At 35.8% G+C, this 26,155-nt stretch overlaps 2 protein-coding genes across 4 annotated transcripts in view; one reads left to right on the top strand and one right to left on the bottom strand.

The window, feature by feature from the left end:
* Window positions 1-26,155, bottom strand: part of LOC132910331 (uncharacterized) — a 456,316-nt gene that overhangs the window by 9,589 nt on the left and 420,572 nt on the right. The window contains exon 10 of the mRNA XM_060965963.1: window positions 10,665-10,775. Coding sequence (XP_060821946.1) covers window positions 10,675-10,775 — 101 coding nt within the window. The 3' untranslated portion in view covers window positions 10,665-10,674. The remainder of the gene's footprint in view (window positions 1-10,664; window positions 10,776-26,155) is intronic.
* The window catches only part of LOC132910340 (uncharacterized), a 182,689-nt gene that overhangs the window by 23,169 nt on the left and 133,365 nt on the right, over window positions 1-26,155 (top strand). The gene's annotated exons all lie outside the window — the stretch shown is intronic.

The following is a 26,155-nucleotide window of genomic DNA, read 5'->3' as shown; positions in this document are numbered from 1 at the left end:
CTCGATAATCGCTCACAATTAATTACTGGGATTGTTTCGCTCGCGATCGTGTCCGTTTATTTATACTGATCGAAAGATTCAAATTCGACTTGGAACGACGGTTGCCCTCAAGGGCGACATTGTTTTTGCCTGGAGATAATCTCGCGTCCAATTTCGTATGTCGAGGTAACGTAATCCAAGGCACAACAACAACATGAGTCGCTCTCGCTTCTCGTCCTATGACTCATGTATCCTCACAAATATTAACACATTCGTCGCCACGTCGCACATATCTATGTGAAGGGTATACTTCCGTGGGGGCCCGGTCACCAAAGTATGGTAACGCTCTTCTTGTTCGAGTTAATTAAATATACGATATCATATTATAGGATACACAACATAAAAATATTAAAAACACATTATACCATACTTTTTATTAATTTAAATTCTGGATAATATATTATATGATTCTATATCGCATGGTATTAGTTAAAACATTTCAAACACATTTGGGGTAATTTTGGGCACTTCGAATAATAGTTATGGACTCCGTCATCGCTACTCTCCTCACTTTCAAATATATTTTCACGCTGTTTACTGAACATTTTGAGGATGAAAAAATCACTGATGTACGTCTCACAAGTATGCTTCTCGACTAAACGAAAGATCTGAGATATCTGCCATGAGACCCCTCGGAATACTCTAGCTGGAAAGCTTATCGCTTTCTTCATTTCAGAAATAAATAATCTTTTCTTTACAATGAATCGAAGTCGACAAACGATGAATTCCTGCTTGTCGCTCTATTTATGTTCTGCGTACCGACGGTCGGATTTGGGCTCCGCACATCTTAATAATGTCCCCTTCGCTTACGAGTTACGTTTGAGAATTTTGGGCCGAAAACGTAAAGAAGCTCGCGCAGCCTTCGAGCCACTCGCACGACTTGTGTAATACGATGATCGGGCTAATCGTAAATATTATGGGAATCGTTCGTGTTACGACGGTCGCGGTTTGTAATTTGTCCCACCACAAATAGCACAGACAAGGCTCGTGATATATCAATAACAATCAATCAATAACAAAACATCATTGAAAAAACAAACAAGGTTACCAACGAAACAGTATATCGCGACTTTAAGATACCCACAGTCAGAGAAGTTCAACAAATATCCAAGTTCAGAAACAGATATAATATAAGAATTAACAACCACCAAAACTCATTGGTTACCCAATTACTTGACACGACGGATCAGATCTGCAGACTAAAAAGACAATACCCTTTAGATTGAAGCATTAGATTCAACTAGAATCAAACATACTATTGTTGGAATACAACGATAGAGAGTGGGGTTCAAAATATTTAAGGGATCATGAGTTAGCCAATAATCAACAATTCTATACCACTCACTTATATACATTTCTGTATACTATACTTTATATACATTTTGGTTCTGTAGTTCTGTTTAATAAATATCATTGAATATTATTTTAACATAAACATTGTGTCTTCCACAGATTATTAATCTTAACTTTAAGATTAAATTCTAATACTATACTCTTATAATCTAATACTAAACTCTTATAATCCAAGTTACAGTACCACGCCATAATAATTTACTTACAATTCTATGAGAATTGATTGTAAATAAACTATCAAACAAAAAAAAAAATTTGTATAACATGTAGCAACCTCCTGACAGCAGTTTTATGTACTCGCTTTATCTCCTCACTTTCTCAATTCACTCGTCTCCCACCAGAAATAGATTTATTTCCGATTGATTTTTCGATTTCGTTATATCTTTTTATCATATTTTGACAATTTTTATCTATAAATTACGTTCATCATTGCATAGATAAAAAATACATACTACGATATAGTTAGAATACCAATATGTTGATTATCTTTAATACAAAGAAATTATTAACCAGTAGGAGTTTGCAACTAAGTGATTAGCTGCTACATTTCGATATCCGATATTTGTTCTATTATTTGTTCCTTTTAACCTCTAGCAAACGGTGGGGTAAAAGTCCAAGGAGAACAACAATTCGCGGTAGCGGCCATTAAAAGAGAAGCACGATGAACGAAGCAAGCGTGGAAACGGTACGGTTCGATCGTTATTTCGCAATAGTAAAACAGTGGCTCGTTATCCCGACTTCGTTCGTCATTCGGACGATACTGGCAAAGCGGCTTGTCAGCTGCACGAATGGTTACCGAAGAATGGATAATGAAACTTCGATCAAACGGGAACTAATTTCTATTATTTGCGTCGAAACGCTTTCGAGAGTTTCGAAGCATCGAACGATCCTATCCGTCTCTTTATATCGTAGCAATAGAGAAAGAGAGAGAGAGGGAGGACAAAAAGAAGAGAGAGAGCGTAATTCCCTGAAAAGAATAACGGAGAAAGGGAGGCTTTAATCCTCTGCAAGTTCTCGTCCCGCCATAACTTCGTTTACCCTCTCGTTTAACGCAACCTGGTTCGTTCCTGTTGATGAGCAAAAATACTGTCACGGAAAACATTCTAATTTCTCGTTATATATTTTTAGACGTGCGACTAGAGAAGCCAGTTCCCTTCAAAGACACGTAATTTCCCATTCCAGTGTTGTGCTAAACCTAGCGACTGAATAGTAACACGTGCTTGTTCCTCCTTTCTGAAGGACAAAAAAAAAAAAAAAAGGAGAAAAGAGAGAACACAGAGCACGAGGTTGTAGTTTAATTAAGTTTAAGCACTTAGGAAAGCGCTGTAAATTTCGTGTCTGTTGAATTAAAGACGTCTCGGCGTAGACAATGGCGGGGAAGCAATTTATTGTACAATGGGAGAAAAACTGTATGATCTAAGAGATTTGGTGAAAACATTTACGACACAAGGAATTTCGTGACTTTAAAGGTAAAGTTTCTAAAAGAGACTGTTCCCCTTTTACTTTGGAAAGTTTTAAATGTCATATGCTCTTTGTGATAGGCGGCCATTGTTTCAGAATGAAATTTGGCATTCACGCTTTGGAACTTCACACAATATTCGAAGAGAATATTTTTATGTGACGGAATTTTGATGGAATCTTGATGCAATGAAATGAGAAAAGACAGAAAGAAGCAGAAATAAGAAGAGGAATGCCACCCTCTTTGTTACATAAATATGATATCTTTGATCCATTTCTTGTACGTTTTTTCTCAATTATTATCTAAAAGTAAATCTTTCTATCACAAAATCAATAACTAGAACAAATACTAATAACAAATCAATCTATCAATCATGTAGGAACTTTTCTCTGTTATTTGCTCGGTTGATGTAATAATAGAACCGTTCGTAGTAACGATGCTCTAATTATTGTCAGCTAATTCTAATTATGTCCAAGTTGAGTATAAATTCAGAAGACGATTGGAGCAGAGACTGAAAACTCGATTGGAAGTTGGACAGTGGCTTTTAACGTGGTTATAAAACGGTTATAAGACGAGAAAGGAACGGCGGTGAATGGCAGCGTACATTAGCTGTAACCCCATTTTCTACAGACGATTCCTCACACTCGCGATAAAGGGCGCGGAATGGATCTGTCAATTAGCGTGAGGCGAAGTGCCAATTACCCCCTGGAAAAGTGTGCAAAGCGGATTCCTCATTAAATTCTGTGGTTGGCTTTCTTTGGTATGCTGTCTACTGCATCGAGAAAGATCGAGAGCTTTACGACTCGTAAAGAAACGTGAGTAACTGCGGAAACGTGGAATTTTTTGAAGACATTGCACATATTTTATATTTATAATATTCAGAATAGAAAATTGAAATTGCAGTTAGAGATCATTTTATCATAATTACAACTTGTCTTTATTAAATAAGAATTGCAAGTGTCACGAGTAAAATTCTATGTTACGAGGCAGGTGTTAAATAAAGTTATTTTTTAAATGGAGCTCGAAGGATCAACGATTATTAAAGATTGATGGCAAACCTTGAAAGCTTATTGATTTTGTTTTAAACTCGGTTCGTGATTCTCGAGATAACGCAAACCGTTTCGCAATTGGATTAAACGATGAATCACAGCTACTAAACTGTTTACATTACGGATCACCGTTCTTCCATGTTCCTTCGTTTCTGTTCCAACCGCGCGATAATGCGAAGAGAAAATAGTAAGCCGGGATATGTTTCTTAATCTCGTTAGTTACAGCATTGTTAATCGGACTACAATCGCGCTAGTGCACAAACATTAAGAATACACTGCGCGACAGAATGTTCTAAATCTCTATTTCCTGACATTTTAATCTACATATTCCTTTGAAATATGTATTATGTACTATGCACACGAAAAGAAATATAACAAATGTTCCTTGTTTCTCTCAAAAACAGGACACAAGACACAGGAAGATACAACAAGATGCAAAACACAAAGAAATAGTATGTACTTTAAATTTCGAGCACTTACAAAGTCAAATTAAAATTTCTTCTTGAACCCTGAAAAACTTTTTGGACCACCCTTCACTCAATCATGTCGTTTCATCTTTCAAAATCTTCAAATTGAGAAATAGAGAAGATACAACAAGATACAAGAAACAAAGAAATAGTATGTACTTTAAATTTCGAGCACTTACAAAGTCAAATAAAAATTTCTTCTTAAACCGTGCAACATTTTTTGGATTACCCTTCACTCAATCGTGTCATTTTATCTTTCAAAATTTTCAAAATTTATAATTGAAAAATAGAGAAGACACAGTAAGATGCAAGACACAAAGAAATAGTATGTACTTTAAATTTCGAGCACTTACAAAGTCCAGTAAAAATTTCTTCTTGAACCCTGCAACATTTTTTGGATTACCCTTCACTCAATCGTGTCATTTTATCTTTCAAAATTTTCAAAGTTTATAATTGACAAATAATTGTTATTAATATGTATATCAATTTTATACCACAACTTCAATCGACACCTTCGTTTACAGCATCACATACGTATGACGTTTCAGGAGCAATTTACATTTGATTCTAATCCGAACAATTTTCTAAGTTGTGAAATAAATAAATGTACGCGTAAGAAAAATCTCAAGCAGTTATTATTGAGATATGTATAATTTTGTGTGCTAGATTAGGTTAGATGCGTAATAGTACTACTTGTATGTGAATATCAGTGTGCCAAATCATGTGTGTGCGCTGTAATGCGAATGTGAACTGTTCAGTCGGTTAACAGTCGAACATGGAAGTGCTGAGACGCGTGCAAGTTTGTATCGATGAATATCATTGGAATCATTTATAAAATAAATATATAACTATACTAATATAAATTCCAAGTGTAAATTCAATATCCATACACCATTATATCTCGGCTATTAAGATCCGAAATTCTCAACAGCTATTATAGTAAATACACGTATATTTTAATATATTAAAAATATTATACAAAAATGCACACAATAAAATTTGATCTGTGGTGGACATTTTATTCCAATCCTTTATGGCAGCGAACATATGAAAGTATTGAAAGCCTTATTTTTAAAACTCGAACGAGATTGTAATATAGATTTGCAAAAACGGTAGCAGAGTTAATGATCTGCAGTTTATTGTACTCTGATGAACATTATCGATATCGATGTACAGAGCGCGATACGGAACATGGATCGTCATTGGTCGAGGAACGCGACAGTTCGCGATGAGAGATGAACGGATGCGACGTCATTGGTGCTCGCTCGCGGTGATCTATGGTAACTGATAATGAAAGCACGGAAGGTGAGATACGGCTGGTCGCAGGCTGTGTTGCATAAGCTACAGTTTCCGCGGAACCCGTCACATGGCACCCCAGTTTCCTTCTCCCCTCCTCTGAAACTATATTCTCGAAATACTGTGGAATCCCCTTGATAAAACCTTGAACTATGAATATCGGTTAATTCATCGACCGTATCGACGTTCGATATGAAACAAATGTGTGTATGAGACGAGATTGAAATTGTGACGTGTGGGGATCCAGAATCTTCGAAACGGAACCGAGGAATATATCATACGCTAGATAAAGCATAGAATAACGAACTACGACTGCAGGCTACCGGTTGCATTCGATCGTTTTCTGCTCCGTTCGTGAGTTTATGAGAAATCAGGGGCAATTTCCGGTTACCGTTCTCAGACACAGGACACACCGCCATATGTCATCCTGCTGCGCTGTCGTCATGATTTGTCTCCTCAAAGTTTAAATGTGAATCTCTGGAGAGGTTCGTATCTTTTATGGTTCTAGGGTTTTGTGAACACATTGCGTACGACTTAACGCACTCCCAGGGCCCACACATTTTTGAACGCACTAGAAGCATATTTGGCAAGCAATAGAATGCATATATGCACACTTTTAATTTGCATTTGGTATTATATTTTTTATTTAGTCTTCTTCTATATCTAATCGCATCACTTAATTCAAGAATGTTGCTGCTATCACTGAATTCATTTCCGTCACAAGTGTTGTTTGGTGCAGATAAATCATCAAACAACAATTCACTTTGACTTTCATTTTCTTTACATCTATGTGTCATTTTGCTACTTTTATAAAATTAGGACCTATTTCATAAAATAATTTTTGTTATAAATTATCAGTAACAGATTGAGAATGTAAATGATTTTTAAAAAGCTGTTTCCTTACAAATTAAAACACGAACTTTGAAATAACAAAATGTACAACAATAAAACACTTTATAAGGTATGGTAGACTATCGGCACAGATCTATCGATGTACTGGCTATACTGACCGATAGTTTTTACATGCTTGGAATGTCAACATTCAGTTGTTTTGCTAATCTTTTTTCACAAAAATGCTCAAGGCTTCATTAGCCTGGTAACGTAACAAAAACATTTGTCCTGGTAACCTAAGTCATATATTCAGTCGAAAAAACATGAAAACAAGATATCTCGTGACCCGGACACAACGTTTGGCTTGCTAAAAGCAAGATATGTAGTGACCTGTACGCAATATGTAAATAAAGAAAATTTAAAAATACTGTGAATTTTGGTAGCATGTTTCTGTTAAGGAAATTAGATGCTATGGTGTAAATAAGTGATACAATCTATTCATTTCAAGCGTGTTAAATTATTTATTCTTTATCTTAAGGATTTAATATATAATAAAGCGATTTGACAGTATTTTTGTCATTTTTGCTAATGATGGATAATTAAGCAGATCATCCTTAAATATATTTATATATTTCAATAGACAGTCATCAGTAAAATTGATATAAGAAAATTTATCTCTTTTTCCTGAAACATTTTCGAAAGTTCGACATCTAGTCTTCCATAATTTCATCCGTTGCATTGGTTAAACTTCTAGTTATTCCCGGTTATTCACGATCATCGATTAATTTATTAATGCTAAACGACGCATGATAAAACGGTGTTCACGCGGACATTTCACAGCCAACCCTTTCATTCTATTTATTCCACTAGCTCACGGAGTGATGAAACGTAAATCGTGTAAAATCCAATTAAATAGATTTGATTTCCATGATCGAGGCCAACCGTTTAAATTGTAGTAAATCTCTCTCTCTCTCTCCCTCTTTCTTTCTCTCGCTGTAGCTTGCAATATTTTACTCTATATCGACTGGTGGAAGCAAACGACGAAATCGATTTCCATCTATAGCGAAGAAACGGACGTTTCGCTTTTGTTAACGAAACTCAAGCGAAGCGAAGCGAGGAGTTTACCCGAGAAACACCGATCACTGATTATTTATTATTAATCTGACGAAACTGAGGGATTCTGCGAATTTCCAGCAAGTTTCTAGGAAAATACTGGCATCCTTGTAAATTTTAATCGAGGGGATTGAATTAGTTAACGATGTGGATAACCGTGGCCATCAAGGTCCGGAAACTCGACGAAAGTTACCGAAATGAAGATGGACGAGCTTAACTTGTTTTCTATACCGAGACGCCCGTATCTTCTGATGCATTATGAAAAATATTTCAGGACGAAAAAATTTCTTAGCTGCTGAAATACTAAACGAAATATTAACTTGTTAGTTGAGGAACATGAGTTCATTCGCATTTTCAATCCCTAGAATAATAAATTCTAGTAATAATTTCTTTATCTAATTGTTTAACTTCATTTTATTAATTATTAAAAGATAATAATTTTCTTATTTAGCAAAAATGTCGTCAAAAAAGAACATTTTTAAAAACAGAAATTTCTATCAATTTCTTTATTCAGGGCTAATAATTTTACTAGAGGAAACAGATGCTTTTAAAAAGAAACCAATTTTAATTAAATCAATTCTAATGTTTGCTAATGTAAGTATGATATAATTTAGTTATCTCTATGTAAGTTGATCTAACCAACCAAAATTATTATACTTTATCAGTTATTAATTTACAAGAGTTTCAATGTAAAGAACCTGATTATTCGGTTAGGCGATAAGAATCATGTGGAAATCGATCAATTTGCTTCTCATTAAACCATGAATATATAGATATTTTCACTTGAAACCTCTGGAAATTGAGGCAGATTTAGCTAGGGGAACTTGACGCAACTTTCTTTCAAGCCGATGAACTATCGAGTTGCGCATCTGAAAACTCGTCTGTAACTCGGATTGCGGAAACATCCAGCGAAAAAAGAAGAAATAAATGACGTGGCTAAGGAAAAACGAGACAGACTGATATAAAGAGTTCGGCAGAAAAGAAAATACTTTGATACGGGGAACTTCGTGAAGTAGAAATTGAATCAAAACGCGAGTGAAACGAAACAAAACGATCGGCGAAGGAAAAAGAAAACCAAAATGAAGAGGAATCATAGCTGGATGTTGCGTCGAGAGGAAATTTAAAGCAGAACAAAGCGGAAAATCCGACGTGTTAAAGATAAAGAGCAAGCGGCGCATGGAACAGAAGGAACAGACAAACCGAAAAGGAAGATCATAAAACAGAGGAAAGTGGGAATGACGGGATAGAATGAGAAAAAAGAGGAAAGATTTGGGATGAGATAAAAAGAGAGCAAAGTGAAGAAACGGAAACAGAGAGTTACGAAGGGAGCACTAAATCCCAGGACCAGGAAAAGCGCACCGGGCAAAAAAGCAAAAGGAAAAATAAAGGACAGAGAAAGCGAGCAAGGTGGAGGAAAGTTGACAGAAATGAAGGAAGAAAGCCTTGGTGGAATGCTACCAAACGGCTCCCAATCGCAAACAAACCTACTCATTTCGTGAAAAGAAGGGAATGAAAAAAGAGCGAGCAGAGACTGCGAAAACAGAGTAGCCATACACAAGTTTTTTTTTTTTTTTTTTATTTTATTTTGGTTATTTTACAATTTGTCCTTGCGGACATTTGGTAAAGTGTTATATCTTGTTGGTGAAGAAAAAAAAATATAAATAAAAAATAATATAGCATGTGGGCGGCTACCCCCAGCGGGGTGCCAGCTTCGTTTTTTTCTAAGTTATATCTTTTATGAGGTCTATTGGGTGTTTCCTTTTTAGTCTTCTTGCGATGTTTGTTGTGTTGCCATACACAAGTGACAAAAAAGAAAATCAGTTGGTGAAGCGGAAAAAAGCGGAAACATACAAAAGAGTTCTATTAGACTAAAAATAACGAACGAAAGATACGAATATCGGGAATAAGTCCAGAGACACGACGATTGCGGATTGGATACACGAAATTCGAAGGCGGATCGTAACTATTCTCAAATCGCTATTGGCTGTGTTTCTCGAACGATTTAAGCGACACGCTGGAGCATTAATAAATATGCGAATAGACAAACTGCTCGGTAGCAATCGAATAGACGACGAGGAACGTGATAATACGATCGTCGTAATAACCATAATTGGCAAAGACGGTTTTATACAATCGCAGAGGCTGTTGCTATGCAGTTTCCATAGAAACAATCGCGCGGATGCAAAACAAGACCGTATTATCGGATCTCTACAGTGAAACGAGAGAATCTATGGTTAAATCTTTCTTCTAGTTTCCATGAAACGACACGACGGAGGTTCAAATTGGAATCGTAGCCCGGCTTCCATGGTAAGCGTTTCGCTTTTCGAGCCAATCGATTCTCCGAGACGAGTTGTTCAGGCCGTTTTACGATCGTTTCGCTGGATTAGGTGGTTTGATAACGTATTTATGTGATAAGAGAGGTTAAATTAGTATCCCTAGAATAAGCTTCGAAACTCGAGCTTTTAAGGCTCGAGCCATAAAGCTATCATAAAAGTTTAAAATCTTCAATGTTTAATCCTTTAATATCAAAAGCTCTTGTTATCTAACTTATTGTCTATGCATGTTGTAATAGCGGATAAAAAGTGATTCAAAAGAAATTATATGCAGTCCTTGTTGCATCCGACAAGAAAATTGAAGTATTACTTTCATATGATGTATGATATATCACTCGTCGATTTTATATGGTATATTATGCATTAAGGAAATATACGTAAAAATCAACTAAAAATCAAAGAGACAAGTTACCATATTCTTTTCGGAATATTGCAAATGAATAATTTTTTTAAAACCTGATAATTTAATTGCAAAAAAAAAGTTAAACCAATCAATGATTATAAATCAAACATACAGAAACACTATTAATTTTTTACACTAACCTCAAAAGCTTTAAGAATCTTAATTTTTGAGCTTTGTACGACGTTATTTTAAAAATCTCAACCTATAACGTTGAGCTTTAAAGCTTCAAAACTCCGAACTATCGATATACAAGGATCAGGACATGTTGGAACGATGCACGGTAAGGTTTCAACGGGATCATTTAAGTGATAATTGACTCACCTTAGTATTGTCATCTGGAAAAAACGTAACTCATCGTTAAGTGAATTAGCCACAGGTTGAGGAACGCCCTTGAGACCCCGTTACCGTCGTGCACCGCGGCTGGTAACTCCCCTGAAACCAGAAGAGAAAAGAAATTGAATTAAGTAACGCTGCTGGTTGCATTTTGCTCGTTCGTTCCAGTTGCACACACGCGAGCGATAGTCTCGTAAAATGAACTCTTTAGTTAACTTGCCTTTTCCTCTTATTTTCTTTCCTATTGAGAAAAGATAGAAAACTAAAGCCACAGTTTTCTCAGTCGTCACATCGATTTGTCCATCTTCTACAATATTGTTAAGCTTTTTCGTTACTGTATACACTTTATGAATATATTATACGCATTATGCGAAACTTTTAAAAATTTGATCAACGCAGTGAGGCGTAGGGCGCGAACCGTGCCAAATAAATACTTGTTTTATTCGACGGTTTATTAATTTGGTTAGCGACTTGTTCACAATTCCCAACTCGCGATTCCTACTGACGATTGCTTACTGACAACTACATTGTTAATCCACTTTCTTTCGCGATCGTGATCCCGTACACCTTCTTCTACCGAGTATTTGACGAAGGACCATAGGGATATCCATGGCTTTCATTAGGCCTATCGGCAGTTACGCTTTATCGCGGCCTCGCTATATTTCGTCGGTCTCTCATAAAGAGTTTTTCAACGATGTTATTATCACGTAAAATAAAATAAAGAAATCGAAGATGAAAGTAAAAAAAGAGAGAAATTATTTCCTAACACTGTCTCCGCTACCGAGACTTTACTTCCGAACTGTAGCCGTGACTTTGCAAGACTGAAGCTCTTAGAACCGACTTTCGCTTAAATCCGACTCTTTTTCCTTTGTCACCCCTCAATATCCCCACTATCCACGCGTTTGTTAGACGTTCGCACTGTTGCCACACGCGCCTTCTTCTCGAACATTCGGCGGAAGGACCGTCGGGATATTGATGGCTCATTAGGCACTTCGCTTCGGCGATATACATTGTTGCCAAGTGCCGCTGCATGTTTATCTCTCTCATCAGCCCATTTTGCAGTGAGCCGAACATGACACTATGCAATATACCGAAGAAACCGTTGGAAAGAGAATTGTCCTTTATGTGTGTTTCTAATGCCTCTACGGCAGTAATAAACATGACTCATCGTGATCACATCGTGATTATGTTGATAAAATTTGAATTATATATAAAATTTCCAGAAGCATATATAAAAGATATAAAACATTTACTGTAAACATATACTTAGTAAAAAATAATGGCATAGCATGTGTCACGTAGGAGACACAAAAAATCACGAAATTGACAGATCACCGGTGGTCTCCTTGCGTCGCAGTTCGAACGTTTTACAAATAAACTAAAGAATTGAACTTTAGATATAGTAGAAAAATTTATTGTACGAATGCAACAGAGTGACGGATTCAGTATCGAGTATCGAATATCGAGTATCGAGCGCTGATTTGGGAGGATTTTTACACTAACGTTTTAGTCCCTCTGAAGAGGTTCGCGTCGGGTGTATATGAGAGGCGGTTATTCCGTTACTATCTGGTTATTGTTTCATTAGCTGTGGTATGCAGAATGTTTTGTGTACCCCATTACTGCTTCTGAGCGTGTCACACATAAATACTGGTCTCAAGTACAGAATTGATACTGTGGCATACTGACATAATGATAATTCATTGATCAAATATTTTAGTGATCTGTACAAACATTTATACTTACTGAATAAATATCTCGTAATTTCTATATATACATTATCTGATTATTTAAAAATTTTTCCAATATAATGATGACAGTCGTGTCTCACTACAATATGCTAATGAAATTTCAGGATAATTCGTATAACACATATATTACTTTCATAAAAAGTTTTTATAATCGCTGAAAACTTTCGTGAGCTACTGTATGAAAAATGGCTCTTGCTCATGATTCACGCGAGTCTTTCATTTAAAATTTTCTATTATACCTGTTGAAACGCCGGAAGAAATTACCCATTATCAGCGACTATAACAACGTCACGAGAGTCCTCAACAGCTAATGCTTGTGTCGGTTTCACAAGGTTGTCGATAAATTAATCAATATCAAAAATCTTCCGTCAAAAATCTCTGGCGAAACGTTTTCATCGCGTTGAACCTTGCAATATCATGCTATAAATCTACAGGTATCATTGGTTTGGTTCGTCGGCGGTATCGAAGCCTATCGATCGCCAAGTCGTCCATACGAATTCCCAACGACGCCTGGTGTCGCGAGAACGATCAATCGACTCGGCTCTTCGTCGCGGAAAGCTGCGATATCATGGACTCGCGTAAATCACGCGGTTGAATATATTTTATTCTTCCGCGTAACCAACGACAGAGATTGTAAAACGTTGGCTGGTGCACGCGAGAGTGCTCGTGCAAGCGCATGCGCGTGCCTGCTCGTGCCGTCGACAAGAACACATTTGTCATTTCATTAATGGTTGTTCCCCGTCTATAGGTTTTCTGTCAGACACAGCCCGCCGCAGCTTGACATATTTTGGTGGCGGCCGTTTAATCGCTCCTCGACCAAGTTACGTTTCCTGGATAATAGTTCGAAGCTCCGGGCTTTCACGAAATTAGGCGCTTCTTATTAATGGATCTCGCATCATGAGCCTATCTGAGCTTTCTCTATCTCTCTCGCTTTGTTACTTGTTTGGCCTTTCTTCTTGGTCTCAATCGTTCAACGGGAAATGCCGCGTGCAACTCTGCGACAACATACATTTCCGTATCGAGACTGAAGTTCTTGTGTTATTAGACTTGAACATTAGAGTGAAATACAGAAGGATGGTTTATCGAGAATTTTCTTCTAGTTGAATGCATTACGTAGTTAATTATTTTTAGCAGTAAAGACGAGCACGTTTTTTTCCGAACGAGGATGCATTTATATACCTATTTTCTTTCGTACAATTGTGGAGATCGATCAAGGACATTACATTACACAACACTACAGAGCAATCATTGCCGTTTCGCCGTAGAGATACTATCAGTCTCTTCGATGATTAGATATATTGAAGAAGGCAATCTATTGATGACAGATAGTACATATGAATATATATTATCGTTCCAATGTGATTATTGATTAATTCATGGACTTAACTATCGAGAGAATCACCTTGTGCAACACCACGAATCGAGACCAAATCATCATTCACGTACCAATTTTGGCCATCTAGATTGTACCAGAGTTTTGTTTCGAGATTCTGTGAAAAATGAGACTTTTATTATCTTCCTCCGGTTTATTCGGGATATATCGTAAAGGAGCTGCTAGTCCGGAGGTATTTACGAGAAAATGCTATATTCCACAATGCGCATTACGATTCACGGAAATGCTTAATTCATAATAATGGGGATGGACGAAACTCCCGGCGGGAAAGGAATTTCAGCGGCAGATTGAAATGGAACTTAATCTCCGGATATCCGGGAACCGAGAGTTCCGGATAGAAAAGTAGCCAAGCAGATCGGGGAGTTTTCGAAGCTACCTCATGATTGTCGATCATTCGAGTACCTTGGAAGATCAGCCTTCTTCCGGTCTGCAAAGAGTGTCTAATAGAAAACGTGCTTTCTTGACCATCCGCGTTCTTTGAGGTGAATGCCAAAGTACGAGAGCCAGCTTAAAACTATTCAGTGTCGCTTAGTGGTTATTTAAAGTCATTTCAATGTTAATAAAAGAGTATATCGTATTATTAGGTCGCCCGGAAAGTTCGCTCCGATTTTTAAGGATTTAAGGAAGGAAGACAAAGGTTGCAGAATAAAATGGCACCTATATAAAAAGTATATCAATAAAAGTATATCGAATCGAAATATAAATATGAGCGGACTTTCCGGATGACCCAATATGATAAGATTAATCAACAATTATTTGAAGATCATTTGAAGAATATTCAAAGCTATTCAAGATCATTTTAAGATCGTTTAAAGCGCATTCAAGTGTGGTAAATATTTTTCCATTCGAATTATTTCAATTAAATCTGATAGATGAAGATTTTTTTAGTCCATTTTTTTATTATCTATATCTCATTGAAATTTTTTTGTCACTTTCATCATACACAGTTATTTAAACGTTTATTAGATTATACAATATATATGGTGTTTTAAAAATTAGTTCCAGACGATACGAACAAGGTCTCACATAGTAATTTTATGTTTGCCTTCGGTTTACATTACATTTCTTTGCATTGAACACGATATCGTTCTTCATTTCGTTTTCTGTCTGGAATTTTTCATTTCAGTACCTTCACGCATCTAACGTGTCTCTACACCATTTCATCAGAACCAACTTCGATTCCTCTCGCGCGTTCTCAACATACCATCTTCGAGTTTCTCTCTGGAATTCTTTCTACCAACGTTTCATTGGCCGACCACTTTGATCTTTCAATTTTCACCCATCTCCGTCTGTCTTCGGAGTTTGAGATTTATCTGTTCGATTTATATTTGTTCTACCCCACTTTGCCCAACGATCCTCCTCCATTTTAGTTTCTGCATCTCACGCTTCTCTCGTTTTCCTTTGGCGTTCCACGTGCAACCTCTTTCTTTCCCTCGTCTTAGGGTTGAACGCCCCCTTTTCCAGCCCATTGATCCTTTCTCTTCCAGCTCGTTCCTTTTTAAATCTGTCACTTCGATCCTCTACTCCTTTCAACCCTTTCAATTTCATCCGACAGCTTTAATTCAAAGTAATAAAACCAACTGCTGTTTCGCTGTTTTCAACTTGTCTCTGGAGAGTGCTCTACACAATTGATGCAAGTCATATAATTTTGTGGTATTGTCATTACACGTTTTACTGAACTCGTAAAATTTACTCGTTTAAAAAGACCTATATATATAGATATTTTTATCAAATTAAAGTTAAAATGTTTTCCGAAATAATCAATCTTCTACCTCCATAGCGCTATACTGTTCACTGGCTGATTTCTAATCACATACTAGTATTAGTAAATACATGCTACTTTATTAGTTAATTACTCTAATAAAACGAATTCATCTTTTCAAATAAATTTTGCAGATTGTAAATTATTCGATTTTTCTATTTTATAAAAAATTACAAAATCGTAAAAAGATCCATAATGTATAACTTGTATTTTGTCAATTTACTGAAATCATCAAGATCATCCCGGTTATGCACCCACCATTCGAAATATTATATAGTGAAATATTATATTTTTCTATCTTTTATCGCTCTGTATATATATGTCGGAGATGAAAGGATATCGGGGCCTTTCTTTTGGAATTTTTGGGAAGCTATCTATTTGTGTCTAGTGAAATATTATATTTTTCTATCTTTTATCGCTCTGTATATATATGTCGGAGATGAAAGGATATTAGGGCCTTTTTTTTGGAATTTTTGGGAAGCTATCTATTTGTGTCTAGTGAAATATTATATTTTTCTATCTTTTATCGCTCTGTATATATATGTCGTAGATCAAAGGATATCGGGGCCTTTTTTTTGAAATTTTTTGGAAGCTATCTATTTGTGTTTAGTGAAATATTATATTTTTCTATCTTTTATCGCTCTGTATATATATGTCGGAGATGAAAAGATATCGGGGCCTTTCTTTTGGAATTTTTTGGAAGCTATCTATTTGTGTTTAGTGAAATATTATATTTTTCTATCTTTTATCGCTCTGTATATATATGTCGGAGATGAAAAGATATCGGGGCCTTTCTTTTGGAATTTTTGGGAAGATCCCCAATACTTTAATTTAGATTATTTATTATAGCTATACTTAAATAATAAAACGTAGAAACGGTCACGGGCTGTTTTTACCTAACAGAGGCATGGAGTAGCTGTATAATTCTCCTTAACAAAATATAGTATACAGACTCAAGGACAAATCAAGCCACGTGTGGTTTTGTCTCAGAAGTGTCAATATTATGGGACGCACGTTGTATTCATAATCAAACTCCGGGTAGGAACAATGTTGCCGTTACGCGGGACTGCCTAGCAAGGGTGGTTGGAATTTTGTCGATATTCCCCGACCAATGTACAACAAACGAACGCGATAGTAAGGGGAGGAAAGTTTTCATCAGTCTTTTGTTCGTGCGATCTCCTTAGAGAGTTTTTTATATCGTCCTTAACGAGCAGTATATACCGTGCGTCCCAGAGAACGTTTATTTTGTGCTTCAAAATATATTCTACGTTTAACAAAGAGTTATCCCGTTGGCCGTGGATTCGTTATTGAACCTAAGATCATTGTCATTAACATTTCGAGTGTCTAATCACCACGGTTATTTGTCAAATTCTGTAAAAACCATATTTATATTAGCAAATATGATGTCTATTGTACAATAACGATGGCTAGTCCAAATGACGATTCGTTACACGCCCCTAAACTTAATGATAACCCGACATATATATGTCATCATTTGTCACATTCTTTCCACGGGATTAGATTAGGGTTAGGTTAGATCCGATGGCCGATCCGATGGTTGGGGTACCTAGTATTGGATGACATCACCAAGGACGGGCGCGGCGTGAAATGGCCGCACGGTGCTTCATAGTTCGTGAGCGGAAAGAGGGTGATTCCCACCCCCTTCTCGCTCACGCATGGAGGAGTTAAGCGCGAGGGGGTCCGTGATGAATGCTTTCGCCATTCCAGGACCCCCTAACCTATCCACGTGCGCTCGGGATGGCCATCATGAGGGTTTTAACCTAGGAATTGGGTACTATCCTGCGTCCTCTCCGCAGAGGAAGTGGGTGCCTATGGAGGTTTCACCCGTGTTACAGAAAAGAACAAAAAAAAAAAAAAAAAACAAAAATGAGATCCGATAGTCAATGACAATAAAATTATATGCACGTACCTTGAACAAAGTTATACATACACCGCAGATAATTTAATAGATAGCTTCGCCATTCATACGGTAATCAATAGACTAATAAATCATGGGACAGTAGTAAGTTGCAGCCTAGTAATTAGCGCGGATATCATAGGAGAAGGTGGAAATTTGATTAAATTCCTGTTGAAATTGTTTTGATTTTCAATAAACCTCTTCCGGAGGTGAGAATATACCGGTTGCGGTTGCGAGGATCGAAACAAGCATACCGATGAAAATAATAATAGGATTGACGGTGAGGATATTTGCATTCCACCGATTCACCTTTCCGCATAGAGAGTTGCGCTTCGAAGACGCGGAAAACACGAGCCGGGTGGTTCTGTCGATTCGTAGCAATTAGCCACGATGAATGCCTCTCTAATCAATGGACAACGAGGATTCACGGCGCACAATGTATTTGCGGCTCAATTGTTTCGATTCAACTCACTCGGATACGTTTCCTGGCCGTTCCGCGGCTTCGTAGACGCGAGTGCACGTAGCAGAACTTCCTATTGACCACTTCCTGGCCAGCAGCCGGGAATTCCAATTGCTAGCTCTTGTGTTTGCGGTCGGCCATCGCGATCGTCCGGTTAGTTTTTCGAATTTGCCCGCACATTGCAATCTATGTGTATCCACGATTTGATACTATCTGTATGTACTTGCTAGGAGCGATATAGAGAGGTAAAATGAAGCGTTAAGCGATGACATCGACTGATCTAATCGAATCTAGAATCATATGTGATGTGTATGCACGCATTGTTTTTCTGAAATTCATTTCCACAATATTATCATCATTATAGAATTAGAGTTTCTAATACGTAACTAATAGAGTTTCTAATACGTTTTGGAAAATATATAATACACGAAAAGAATATAATTTTATTTTCATATTCATTGCATGAGAAACCTGTCCTCTCCTCGTATCTCCAGAAAGATGATACGAAACGCTGTAATGTAATTACGTATATTTAAACGATAATTTGAAAACAAAAGAGACACATTGCACGCATTTTCTAAAGCTTAAGAAAATGAAAGAAAAATAACTCTTGCATGAATATGAATAAAATTTGTTAAGATACCAGAAATAACAAATGTACAACTAAAATATCTCTTGCATAAATAATGGATTATAATAACGGTATAATCACGCAGCTTTAATCTAATAAAAATTTCATTTGATTTACTGTTTGTTATAATAAATTGTTAATTTCATATATCAACCTTCATTAGTACTAGTAATTTGTAGCTCATAGCTTATAAAATTTCATTAATAATAATAAAACGGTCCTTTAGCTAAAGAGCTTCGTATATACCTCAAAACGTCTGAAATTACGGTTTCAATTTTCTAAACACATACACTTTAATTCCTGACTGATAACCTCAGCGTGTCGTTTTCATTAAGCATTACCTCCTGGTGTCTCTATTCCATGTAAAGTCATTTGGTTAACTTCTACGCGATGATACACGCGAGTTTCACCTTGTTCTCCCTGCTGTTTTATCCCCCCTCGAGACGTTTCGTCGTCCTTCAAGTATATCCACGTTTTCCTTTATTCGGAAAGTTTTAACCCCCGGTTGCAGTTTCTTTGCCATTCTCCGGGTACGTGCACCACTCGCGAGTTTTACTTCACTTTTCCGGCATTACGAGCAGTTTGTTGTTTGTCCGCCGTGCCGTTGCCTTGCAGCTGTCGAGTTTTACTTCGCGCTAGTTTGTCGACTCGTGTTACCGCGACGAGAACGTTTACTTTTATTTTAGTTCGATCATTCTTTATGTGTGATTCTCTTCGAGTGCAGGATCAAACAATCAGCGATTAATATATTTATATATCGAATATTTACAACGGATGAAAGTTGATCAAACTGGTCAATTCGTAATTCTTCATAGGTTTGCTATAGAATGAATCTTTGAGCATTTAAATAATAATCTATATGCTTGCGAAGCATATAGATAAAGTCTTGTCGTTTTTATATTAACGCAAAACGTGTATTTTGTTGATCTACGGATTACGGTTTCAATGAAAATTAGTGAAACATTGTTCAACAATTAGCAACAAATTTGAACAATACTTATATATTACATTGAAACGGGGGAAGTACTTCAATAAAATAGTATATCAAAGTAATTGATCGCAGATGTGCAGAAATTATTAGAAATAGGGGTTGTTCTATAGACTACATGTTAGCTGTTTAAGAAATCTTTCTCTTTTATGTTTAATGTAAACACAGTTCCTCTGCATGTCTGTAGTAAATACTGGCTCCAGTGTTTACATCCCAAATACTGTCTATATTTGAATAGATATTATATAAATTACCTTGCCTTTATAAATAACATGTAAATGTATACGAATCTGTAAAGTCAACTACAAATTGTTAGCTATTTAATGTTTATAATATAGTAAAATGCAATACAACAATCTATCAAAAAGTTGCATGTCTTAAACTTGCGTTCCCTACATTATATTTCCTTTGACATTTTTATGGTCTTATAAAAATATCTCTACACATTTAATTTTTCTCAATTTCCTTTGAAACGAGGGTCTCTCTATCCTGTTTTTCCATCATTTGTCTTTTTTCTTGCTTTTTTTTGATACAGACAAAAGGAACGCTGGACGTGAGCGGTCTACCATACACGGGCCGGTGATAAACTTGTCAGAACGACGGGTAGAGGGGCAAAACGGAAGGTCATAGGTCAGGAGGGCCGTTTCGCCTCATATGTGGTCACACTTCCTGGAGACGAAACCCTCGCCTCGTTTCGGAATCATGCAGCGGAATTTACTATTGGTCACTTCCTAGTCTCGTAACTCCTCGATCTCGAAACCGTACCGCAAAAAGATGCGATTTTCTCGCTTCCTGCTGTCCCTATCGATTTTATCGAATATCGGAGGATTCTTCTGGTAAAAGTCAAGAAAGATCGCCTCTGGAGACCTCTTTAGAAACTCAAATTTAGATTACTGTATTGTATTGAAACAGAATGGAATATTCTTAGATTCCTGACAGGATTTCCTTTTTCTCTTTACGTATTTGTCGATTTGGGGATGAAAGTTACGTAGGTGTAAAATTTGTGCACCGATAATCGACGCAACTCGTAAAGTTAGAGGTTAGATATTATGAAGTTAGAATTATTATAAATAGAATATTTGTTATGTCCCGAGGCTTACTATAGGCTGTGTTCCTAACCGTCTCCCTTAGTACTACAGTGTCGCAGACAGATCGTCTTACATGACCGTGGAGATATACACAAAGCGATAAACGCGTGGTTGTTGTCAAGCAGCGAATTCTAGAAAACATCGATTCGCCTTCGGTCCGTTATTTTACCTACACAAACAAGGTGGTATACGTGATCATAGACGCCAACGGTCGCGTGATCCGAGCGTGGTGGGGGTCGTCTCCAAAGGAAGAAAAAGGAAAACATTGAAGGGCAATCATACGAGGAATCAAACCGAATGCATGGAGAGGTTTAGAGAAATAAAATCAAGGTCGCTTAGTCAAACGAATACGTCGAGAAATATTATAAAGTCGAGTCGAATTATAATAATAAACTAGTTGTATCATCGTAAAATCATTTGTAACGTGTTACTTATAATTTTAAATATTGTTAAAAGTAAAAGCTTATTTTAAGCCTGTTAATTCAGTGTTACAATCGTTTGAACTACCTCTGTTATCCTAATCGAAACAGGGGAACGACTGGTTCGCGGTATCGACTATCAGAATCGTAGCGAGAATTTACGTCTCTCGTTGACGCGTTTCCCCGCAATCACGTCTCTCCGCAAACGGTCGTAACAATATTAGAAGCGATAATTTAGTTCATACTTATACATAAATGAAATTAAGTAATATATATATTGAATAATGTGTGTATAAAGATACATATATTAACGTATTAGTATATAAAGATACTTATAATAGGAAAATCAAACACTTCGTTAGAGACAGAGAATGTTTAACATTTCTTTTTTCAGAATTCTGTTAGGAAATGCAATAGCTTTACGTTATGATACAGCGAAGTGTCGTATATTTTTAGTTTGTTATTCGGCAAATTTCTATGGCTGACCGGCCTGATTGTTAGCAAATTCCGTGTTAGCAAAGTATCATAAAGTCACAATCCAAAATATATCTGTATCCAGATCATCTGTATCGAGCCTATCGGTTCCGGTATTTCGTAATGTCGAGTTTGTGCTCTTGCCATGTTGCCAAGTCGTCGCATCACCGCCGTCCACTAGAGGTCAGCTCCTTTACTCCCGCTCAAGCGACATATTGCGCTACGAACACACTTGAAAGAAGTAACTGAGGGTTGTTCGCCTTTAGAAATAAGTTACTTGTTGCTACTCGTTTATTGATCGTCATTTTTCGATCATTCCTCATTGTCACTCGTAATCATTCGTCTTTCGTTAGTTAGTCAATATTCATGAAAATGAAATATTGAAAATATATTCCTGTATATATAGTCCTTTGAATTGTCCTTTACTAGTCTGCACACCGCGTGCAAACGCCAACAAACTGCGGACAATCCACCTCCATCAACCACAGGGAATAAACAAACTCCTACACTATAATTTTTAAATACTATTCAAGAACAAAAGATAAGAATAAAATACTCTAACATAACAGTTGGTAATCAGTCGATACGCTGGCAGCCTTTTTACAATTAATAATTTTCAAAGTAAATCCTTGAAGCAAAATCGTCACAGTTTTAATTAAGCGAAATGTGAATCACAGAGACTCAAATTATCGAGACCCGGTGGCGTATTTTAATTAGATCCGCGTAATCTTTGCTTTGCCGACTCTTTCATTTGCCCCATGGTGTCAGCTAAGAAAGAGAAATTAGTAGATTAAGTTGTGGCACTACAGACGTGTCTGTCTAATAACGGACACTCCCCTGCCCTGGACGTGAAATGACAAACTACGAGTTCCTTTCGTTGGTCGTGTAGAATATACAGAAAGATGAACTGTGATCCAATATCCAATCCTTTTTTTAGATTTTCTTTTTCTTCTTCTTCTTAGAAGATCCATTAAAGTCAGCGTTGTACTAATGCATTTTATTTTATTTCTAAATTTTCAAATTATCAAACTTTCAATCTAACAAATCTTTTAATTTTTACGTTTTCAAATCTTCCAATTTTTATACCTTCATACTTTCAAATTATCAAACTTCCAAATATTTAAATATTTAAATATTCAAACTTTCATTCCTTCAGGTCCACAGATTTCAATATCTTTGAATTTCCATAACTGCATTCCATTTCCAAATTCATTTTTCATCAATAACATTGCTTTTACGCATCTGTTGCATACTATTTTATACTTTGACCTTCAATAGGTAAAATAATACACTCGAACTTAAAGCACATCCATATGACACGGTGTTTAGGTGATTTCCTCGTGCTTCCGAATAAAACTGACGCGACAAGTATGAGGAACGGTTTAAACAGTATATTTCACGGTTCACCTTTTTTTATGGTGTACGTGATGTACAAGTTTAATCTTTGAATAAACAATGAGTGAAATATGGAAGTTTTATGAAATGTTCAGTATAAAATGTTGGTTATTGCTTTGGGGCCATTTATCTGTCTAAAGTTTGGAATATTGAGATTTTGATAAATGATTTGTCAATTATTGAATTGTTTAAATAATGTTTTATATACTGGGATATAGAACAACAATTAAATTTTGACGTTTTAACGTTTCGATTTCTATTTTGATTCGTTTTATTTCTTTGAGGATTAAAGATTCAATGGAATTGTTAACATTTTTAACGATTCGCGCACTGGTCATATAATACTAATCTTCCATTTCAGAATGGAATTATTATCTTTCCCTTATTCATAAGTTCTTAAGTTCTACTTTGTGAGATATAAAGAAAGGATATGCTACGTAGAATTTTTCGAAAGGAAGATATTTTCCGGCTATTAAAATTTTCATCAGAGGAATATTAATACTGTTCATTTTTCGGAAAAACATAAAGGGAATTTCTCTGTAACGCAACATTATGTATTAACAGCACAGTAACACGTGCTCTCGGATACGAAGCGACATTATTATAATATTAAATTGTCGGTTATTTTCGATGAAACGCGCAACCGCCGATGATTTTATTTATTAATAAATTCTTTCAAAGGGTAAAATTTGTTGCATGGATGTAATGAGTTTGCTTGAATCGCTTTGTCGTGTATTTACAATAATTCGAGAAATTTCAAGTGAATCCCATTGCACAATGCTCGATTAATATTTTGCTTTAATCTCATTGTATGTTCTCAGTTTTATTAAAAAATGAAAAATCCTGGAAATTTTAAAGAGTTATCTTTTCCCAGGATCTTCATTAAAAGATGCGTTAACTTAAGTTGTAAATATTCAATTAAATCATAAATAAGTTGAATAAACGTACGAGGCTCAAACTTCAAATTAACGATAATGGATCTGTAGTTAATTGATTATCGAGTAGAGATTAAACGTAGATTAAGTGCACGTGTTGCTTTATTGAGTTGTATTGTAGAAAGGTGAAACATTAGGTTTGGATAATAGTAAGTATTTTGTTCTTATACGTGATGTTTGTAGACGCAGATATTCCCAACTATCTCGTTAATCATGTTCAGTTAACTAAAGATTATATTTTCTTTTGATTCATTTGTCGTTGGATTATGAAAATTTTTTAACGTCAAAATGAATGGATACATAAAATTAATTACAATTTTATATGCATAAATTTATACTAGATACATGAATCAACGTGGATTGAATTTTCGTGATAGAAATCTTTTTTTAAAAAAATTGTTGAAGATATGAGGAGTTCAGAAAGATTAGCGATGGTAAGTTAAATCCTGGTTTTATATATGTATGATACGAATGACGAGTAATTCAATGTTTGAGAGAGAAGATAGAAATAATTTCAACGTTCCAAATAAAAACACTTCACTCTCGCAAAGACTGCATATGCTAGAATACATTCATCCCCTTCGTAATGACAAACTGTGAAATTGCATTGAGACATGAATAGCTATCGATTGAACGGTGAGATCAGATTAACCGTAAAAAATAAAGAAGAAACAACCTCTGATTCATTAATCTAGTCAGTCTCGAATATCCACTATCTTTCAGAATTTAAATAATGCTGTTGCATAGAATGTAGCAACACTTAAATAACTAATCGTAATACAAGACTTAATTCGCATATTTATAAATAATTTAATTTACAATGAGAATCCTTTTGAAGGTATAATTCGAGTGTTTCTGTCTGGTTTTCTGTCGGCCGATAATTAATTTTCTTATGTGGTGTGCACTCGACTCGAAGCGAAATGGGTCTAATTCCCTAATTGCAGAAATTAGCTTAGGAGCTTTGAACAATTACGAGGCTACGGCATTTGACATCCGGCAAATTATAGAGGAGACCAAACCATTCTCTATTGTCTCGTTTCGGAACTTACATGTATACAGCTTACAGCCACGCGACGAGCAGTCATTAAGATGATGCACGGTTATTCGTCGGAGATCGCTCGTGGCTTCCTTTTGTTCAATGTTGAAAATGCTCTCTCTCTCGTTGCTAGACGAGATTCAACTATACACTGACGAAACGTTGAAAATTAATTAAAATCTGCTGAATGAAATGCGATTAATCATCAGTAAACATTCTCGTACAAGTATGCATAATTGTACTTCAATAAATGTATATTCGATGGAAATTGATATAGGAAGATTGGTAATCGTCGAATTTTTTGAAGCCTTAATGAGACCTTATTATGTTTCCACCAAATATAGCTTCGTTAGGAAAATGATACAATTTTATGCCAGTGATAGAATTTAGTTTAGGAAGACAGAGATAATGCACGAATGATCATTCTCTGATTTTAAAAAATTGAAAATGTGGAAGGAGATAGAGATGGAAAATGGGAAAGAAGAGTAAATGTGTATAGAGAATAAATGCTTGGGGAAGGATATTGATTGAAAATTGAGTATTGAGAATAGGATTACGAGAAGGAGCGAGAACTTCTAATCTGATGTACAATCATGACTTCATTATTAAATAAAATTACTACTGCTTAATCTAACATTACATGAATTCAAACCTAAGTCTGTAATTCAGTGTACATATTGTCGCATATTAATCGAGTATTACAAACCATTATTATCTATACTGTATAATACTAAAACTGTTAATGAATAAAATATAAATCTTGTATCAAAAGAATCCGAATAAGAAGTACGTGAAAAAATATATAACGAAAGAAGAAAGAGAAATTTTTGTCCATATACATATTTGGTAAAAACCCTTTTAAATTTCCAAATATATATTTTTGTATAAATATCTATAAAATTTCTGTGAAAAATTACGAACTGGTAGATCTGCTATTGAAACAGCTTTTTGTGCTGCACCCGACACACGTTTACTATCCAAAATATACCGTTGAATATATAATATTTGTGTGAAAGATTATAAATTGTTCATTTTGATTATTCCATTAAAACAATTCCATATCTAGAATTTAAAACAATTCTTTGTCATATACAGAACACGTATGGTTCTGAAAGTGCGTCTGAAAATAATACATTTATAAAACTACTTTTAGGATTGAAATGTCTTTATGGAATCTAAAATAATACTTTGAGCACGACACAATACAAAACTATCCTCACGCCAACTTAGCC

This window comes from Bombus pascuorum, chromosome 9 (genome assembly GCF_905332965.1).
Source record: "Bombus pascuorum chromosome 9, iyBomPasc1.1, whole genome shotgun sequence".
Taxonomy (NCBI): domain Eukaryota; kingdom Metazoa; phylum Arthropoda; class Insecta; order Hymenoptera; family Apidae; genus Bombus; species Bombus pascuorum.
The sequence above is the reverse complement of the archived record's forward strand: the minus strand, read 5'-3'. Positions and strand labels throughout refer to the sequence as shown.